We start from the raw sequence: 6,898 nt of genomic DNA on the forward strand, positions 1-6,898 counted from the left end.
GGTCTTGTTGGAGGAAAAAAAAATTAGCAAAATAGATCTCAACCAAGCTTACCTGCAAATGCACGTGGAGGAACAGTCACGCAAACTGTTAACAATACACACATAAAGGACTTTTCAGGTATCGCAGGTTACCTTTTGGAATAACCTCAGCTCCAGCTTTATTCCAGCGCGCCATGGATCAAATCCTTACTGGCTTACCAGGTGTACAATGTTACCTTGATGACATTCTGTGTACGGGAGCAAACGATGAAGAGCATCTGCGTAACGTAGATGCGATGCTTCAAAGGCTGGAGGAATACGGACTTAATAGTTCGAAAAGACAAATGTGAGTTCTTTAAGCCGTCCGTGGAGTATCTGGGGCATGTGATTGATGCGGAAGGACTTCACACACACACCGTCTAAAATCACTGCCATCGTCAATGCACCACCGCCACAGAACATCAGCCAGCTACGATCCTTTTTACGATTATTGAATTATTACGGACGATTCATTCCAAACTTGGCTTCGTTGCTGCAGCCATTGCACAAATTGTTGTGCAAAGACAAAATGTGGAAATGGACCGAAAACTGCCAGGCAGCATTCCAGAAAGCTAAGGATATGCTGACAACAACGCAGGTTCTGACTCACTTCAACCCGTCACTGGCACTACAGCTTGCTTGTGACGCGTCTCCGTATGGAGTAGGAGTGGTTCTTTCACATGTCATGCCAAACGGAGAAGAAAAACCAATCGCTTTTGCCCCCAAACGCTGAACAAGGCAGAATTGAACTATGCACAACTGGAGCGAGAGGCATTAAGTATCGTTTTCGTTGTCTGTAAATTTCATCAGTACTTGTATGGGAGAAACTTCATTCTCTTAACTGACCATCGACCTCTTACAACCATTCTGGGTCCACACACTGGTGTACCATCTCTTGCTGCATCAAGACTGCAGAGATGGGCCCTGTTGTTATCTGCTCATTCCTATGACATCAAATACAGGAAATCAGATTCGCATTGCAATGCTGATGGTCTGTCCCGATTGCCGCTTCCTATTACGAAACCCGAGTCAAACGCCATGGACATCTTCTACTTCACGGAGGTGTCAAAAGCCCCTGTTTCTGCACTACAAGTGAAAAAGGAGATTCGCATTGACACGGAAATGTCAGCAGTCCTGGACATGGTGGTGAAAGGTCGGACTGCTGGTGACGATCCGCGTCTGAAGCCATACCTGGGACGGAGGTTGGAGCTTTCTGTTCGGTCAGGGTGTTTGCTATGGGGGAGGCGGGTGATTATTCCACAATCATTGCGTGCACAAGTGTTGCAACAACTTCATGTAGGACATAGTGGAATTGTCAGAATGAAGGAAATGGCAAGGAGTTACTTTTGGTGGCCAGGAATGGACAAACAAATCGAAGAGATGGCTTCAAGTTGTTCATCGTGCCACAAAGTAAGGAACAACCCTCCACCAGCGCCTTTTCACCCCTGGGAGTTTCCACAGGAGCCGTGGCATTGGGTACACATTGATTTTGCAGGACCAGTTGAGGACAAAATGTTCCTGGTTGCGGTTGACGCCCACAGTAAATGGCCGGAAGGCTATAATGAGATCAACAACGGCAGGGAAGACAATTGAGAAACTGGGAGAAATGTTCAGTCGTTTTGGATCTCCTGCACAACTCATCTCGGACAATGGTCCCCAGCTTGTGTCTTAAGAAATGTCCTCATTTCTACGGAATAATGGAGTGCAACACATCACATCAGCTCCTTTTCATCCTGCAACAAACGGCCTCGCTGAGCGGTTTGTACAGACTCACAGGGACAGGGGACATTACATCAACGAGTGCACAGCTTCCTGTTGAATTACAGTAACACTCCACACGCCACCACCAAAACATCCCCTGCTAGCCTGATGTTTAAAAGAGAGCTGCGCACCACACTTGACCTTCTGAAGCCCACGACGCTGAGGGAGACAGTTCAAGGTCAGCAGGAGAAACAGGTACAACGCAGAGAACGGCGGGCTAAGGACAGAGTTTTCACATCCGGCGAAACGGTGTTGGCAAGGAACTACAGTGGAGGACCGAAATGGATTCCAGCTACTGTCATCGCCCAGACCGGACCAGTTTCCTACACTGTCCAGACAAATGACAATGTTTGGCAGCGACACCTTGATCAACTGCTGACGACTTCACCTGTTTCATCAGAGTTGTCTCCAGAACGTTCATTGGATGTACTTGATCCACCACCAGTTTTCACACACACACATAGATGCAGCAGTCCACCGTTCCAGAGACAGTTACGCCTGCTGCAGATGTTGCTATAAATGAAGCAGAGGCACCTGTGGTGGTTTTAGCTTCTAGAGACACTGTACAACACATGGACAAGAAAACGGATGTTCCTGCAGGGCGCCGATATCCAGCAAGAGAGCGGCGACCTCCTGTACGACTGGATTTGTAGTATAGTTTAGACACTGACCCAAACCACCAGGGGCAGAATAATCCCCTTGGGTACAGTCTGGGGTTTGGGTAGTCTACCCTCATCCCTAAATAATAGTTCAGGAGTAATATATATGGGGAAAAAATACTTTTGTGTGCTCCTGTTAATAGCGTAATGCTGAGTGAACTATGTTATGGGGTTATATTGTACTCATAGCTAAGGGGAATGCATTATTTCTTTTAATGTGTTTCATATAGGACGTTTGCTTTAAGAGGGGAGGAAATGTTATGTATTTTGGGTTATAATTGGACCCGTAGTTGGCATGCATCACGTGCATGGTGGGTGGTTCTGGGTGTGGTTGTCCACGGAAGTTCGTATGAGTATAACACGTTTCAAGTCCTGTTGAAATAATAAAAAAACTGTTTTAGCTGTTTTAATTAGAGGAGTTGAATCTTGTTTGATTTTCTTGAAGACGTTTCACCTCTCATCCAAGAGCCGTTATAGGTTGATTTGATGATATGACGCTCATAGGCTATACAGCCTTTTCTTTTTGGGGGGAATGGATTGGAGGCGGCTCCCTCATCGCTAAATCTACAAACGCCACCAGTATTTCAAGAAAATAAGTTTGAGTATATTATCATTATCTTTTCAAGACTGCATTTTGGATTGTAATTTTGTTAATCTGGGGTGGCATTACTTTTTTTTTTTTTACTCTTGACCTTTTTTTAAAAAAAAAAAATCATGTTATGTCATACAGAAGTTGTTATAAACTTTAAAAACAAATAAATGCTATGTCCAAATTCCATTCTTTGGAAAACACTTTCTTCACACTTTATTACACTTTGTAATAAAGTATTTGTTTTACTGTTAATGTTTTACTGTTAATTTGCAGAACCATTGTTGCACTAACCTTTTTTAAACAAAAGAAATGTAGTCATCAATTAACCAGATATTAATAAATAACCAGATGAGAAAAAATAAAAGTATTGAATGTTTTTATATTAGTAAAAAAAAGGCATCAAGTTGATCTATCCACAGGCGTCAGGGCTTTTATTTTTGCGGCCATCCTGGTTTGTGGTGCCAACTCAATTGAAATTTTCAGGGCCGATAGTTAAAACCAGCCAAACCAGTCAAACTTTTCTGTCCTTTTAGGAAGGGCCAATGCATGTCCAACCGTCCTTAGGGTATTGACAAAGCAGGTATAATTCAAGGTGTTGTCCCCTGTCTGGAACCCATCATTCAGCTGGTCTTCTCCAGAGTTGTCTGGCTGGACCTCTGCAGGGTTCTCCTGAGAGACAACTGTCTCTGGTGGGACAAGTTCAGGTTTTTCCAGCTGGTCCACTGCATAGTTTGTCAGCTTAATGTTCTCCAGACATGGTTTCTTTGAAGCAGCTTCCTCTTTTACATTGAAGAACGGATGCTGTAGAGCCTCCACGGGCGTAATTCGCTGGTTGGGGTCGACCTGCAGCATGTTTTTGATGAGATCCATAAACAGGTCCAGACCAGTTGCATGTTCTTGCTGAACTGATAGCATCCCCACAACATCATCAAAACAGCTGAAGTCCTCCTCTTTTTCACTGATCCCGTACTCTTCTGCTGTCTTAATTGTCCACCTTGGATGATCATTTGTTCTTCTATTGAAGAATTCTTCAGTTTGCTGGCCCTTGTCCAGTACATGGTCTGGTGGCTGTCCCAAAATTTTGACCACAGAATTTATTATACTGTACCGCCTACTGTATGGAAATAGATCAGTTCCGACAGCCAGTTTGAAAGCAGTAACCCCCAAAGACCACATGTCCAAAGCCTCATTCATTTCAGACTCCAGGAGTACCTCTGGAGAGCTGTACATCTTGGTGAACATTAAGGTCTCAAAGTCAATATTACCGGACATCTGGGCCCCACCAAAGTCCACTAACTTTACTTGCAGTGGTTTTTCATGGTGGTCCACAATCATGACATTTTCTGGTTTAATGTCCATATGTATAATCCTGAAGGTTTTTAAATGATGAAGAGCCATAACGAGTTGTTCTGCATCTCCCTTTCCATCTCTACATCCTCCTAAATGGCTGTGTTAAAGAAAAAAATACCAGCTACAGGTTATTAGTAGAAAAGAAAAAAATCTTTTCCCAAAGTTGAACTTGTCACATGAAGGAATTAGCATACCCAGGGGCTCAGCTGGGGCCTTCATGGGATGCTCAGCAGGTGTGGAAGATGTGGTGGGCTGCTGCCTCTTCAGCAGGTACTGCTGCAACCTGAACATTCATGTAGCTAGAACGCAGCGCTTGCCTATGACAAAATCGGCATAGCCATCACCTCTGCTGTCCCAGATCTCCTTCCACGTGCTCTAACTCACATAACTCACAAATGACTGTAGGCTGTCCTTATTGTGGCTTTCAGCCATACAGAGACCTGCTGCTTCCTCATTCTGCACGTTCTTGATAAGATACAAGGTGTATCCTACGTCATTCTGCAAAATAAATCTAATTACTTCCCTTTATATTTACCAAACTGCAGGACATACCGTCTCCCAGAACCTCCATCTTATCTGAGGGACCCCCCCGCCCCCCCTTTGTGGGATGACGGCCAAAGCGTTCTGCCGTACGAGGTCCTCCCTCGTGGCCACAGACTTGTCCTGAGGAGTAGAACTCACCCGTTTGGCTTCATCAGATGGCTCCTGGAGGAGAAACCCAAGAGGCCCCTTGCGGAACACGACCTGAAGTTTTCCAGGGAAAAAGGCGACTTGCTTCTGCATGTTGAGCTGACATAAAGGAAAAATGTCTATTAATTTTCTCATTTTACTTGACACTCATAAAACAGTTACACTCATTTTTCAAATCACACCTGATAAATGTGATCAAAGGAATCTTAGGCCAGTAAAAGATGAAGTGTGGTACCATGTGTAAAGCTCTGTGTGTGTGTGTGTGCATGCGTGTGTCTCTGTGTTTTTTGAGTGTGCGCCCACATGCATTTATCATGTAGGTGTGAAAGTGTAAGATCAAGGTTGTTGGGGTGTCGATTCAGGAGTTCAGAAGGTCAGTACCTGGTGTGTCTAGGTAGGAAAAGACTGGGAAGAGATGTGGAAAAATACTGTGGGCATGGGGGGTTGTGTGGGTGTGTGTGTGTGAGAAAATGTTGGGGGGGGGGGCAGGAGGACAGTATCCCCTCTCAAAGACATTGGAAACAAAAACACACATTTGATGTATTAAAATGTAATACTACTACTACTAATAAATAATAATAATAATAATAATAATAATAATATAATAATAATAATAATACACCACACACAAACCCACAGAGACAGACAGACCAATAAGTTTAAATTCTGATGTGTAGAATGACAATATTAATTCATAATTCAAGACTTTATAACAATTCTTTACTTACGGTGCTGAAACACATCGTTTACAACCCAACTACCGAGATTTCAGTGCCACGACAAGTAAATCGGTTACTTGAATATAAAATGTTAAGTTCATTCATCACTATCGTGTAATTTAAGACAAGCAACAGATAATATTGAATTATAATCTCAACGAAAACTTTGCGTTTCGTTCATATTTCACTGTAATTTGTCTTTAGCAGTCACTGAGGGTGTAATAAAATGTTGACAAAGTTGGCGACGAGTTATGACCGTAATACAATGTGAAAAACTAGCTTGACAAGATATGATTATATTGTAGCATGACAAATACATTATAATTTAGGGCCAATTATAACATGTTCCTTGCTAATTTAGGACAAAATTGACCACAGCCTATGCACAATTACGAAAAGTTTCCTCATTAATTTAGTAGGAAATCAAGCCCAAACTTACCTTCAGCGAAGTTTACCAAAGAATGAACTTTCCGGAGAGGAGCTGCTCTTCATAGAAACGGCAGAACAGAACAGCGCCACGGGATGATAGCGGCCGAAAATATATTGCGTCCGTAGTGGTTTAGGCACTACCATTGAAAATGAATGGGAAACGGTTTAGGGCCGTTTAGCTAAAAACTCTCGAGGCCCGGGTTCGGGCCATTTGAGAACAGCTGTAACAGAGAACCAGCCAATCAGATTGAAACCTCCTGAAGACCTCAGAGAGAGAGTTCAAATCCTGCTTTGGGCATTACCAAATGGAAGATATTTGATTGAAAAATCCACGATAATAAAAAATATTTAAAGAGCATAGCACTTTCTGTGAGTTTTATGAGCCACAAATGCTGCTCTTTTTAGGAGCACAGAAGTCTGCAAGTCGCAGATATGAACAGGGAAATGCTACGTTATCGGCTTATTCTGTTGCAAATAATCTGATGATACTTGAGTTCTTTAGATATTGTTTTCAATTCAGGACTCGGCCGCCTTTATTTGGCTTTTGCGAAGACAGAAATGTTGACAACAGTATGGACCAATGTGGGAAATTCAATCTTATTTAAACACAAACACACACACACACACACACACTCAAAAAACATTAAATCTCAAACTATGTTCAATAGTGCAACATTAAA

At 42.8% G+C, this 6,898-nt stretch overlaps 1 protein-coding gene across 3 annotated transcripts; it reads right to left on the reverse strand.

Moving 5' to 3' along the window:
• Positions 1-3,389: 3,389 nt before the first annotated feature.
• LOC130521317 (homeodomain-interacting protein kinase 2-like) lies at positions 3,390-5,171 on the reverse strand. Of its 3 annotated transcripts, XM_057024910.1 has the most exons (4): positions 5,062-5,171; positions 4,774-4,878; positions 4,575-4,697; positions 3,390-4,477 (listed from the first exon to the last, which is right to left on the reverse strand). In XM_057024910.1, exon 4 carries the CDS (start codon positions 4,426-4,428, stop codon positions 3,523-3,525), a length of 906 nt encoding a protein of 301 aa, XP_056880890.1. In that variant the 5' UTR covers positions 4,429-4,477; positions 4,575-4,697; positions 4,774-4,878; positions 5,062-5,171; the 3' UTR covers positions 3,390-3,522. The 3 variants fall into 3 exon arrangements, with proteins under 3 accessions (XP_056880890.1, XP_056880889.1, XP_056880888.1); XM_057024909.1 differs by having other exon boundaries at positions 4,575-4,878; XM_057024908.1 differs by having other exon boundaries at positions 4,774-5,151.
• Positions 5,172-6,898: the final 1,727 nt, after the last annotated feature.

This window comes from Takifugu flavidus, unplaced genomic scaffold (assembly GCF_003711565.1).
Source record: "Takifugu flavidus isolate HTHZ2018 unplaced genomic scaffold, ASM371156v2 ctg868, whole genome shotgun sequence".
Taxonomy (NCBI): Eukaryota; Metazoa; Chordata; class Actinopteri; order Tetraodontiformes; family Tetraodontidae; genus Takifugu; species Takifugu flavidus.

Excerpts from the sequence above, each read along its gene's own strand:
- LOC130521317 (XM_057024910.1), bottom strand. The coding sequence starts at position 4,428 with ATGGCTCTTCATCATTTAAAAACCTTCAGGATTATACATATGGACATT.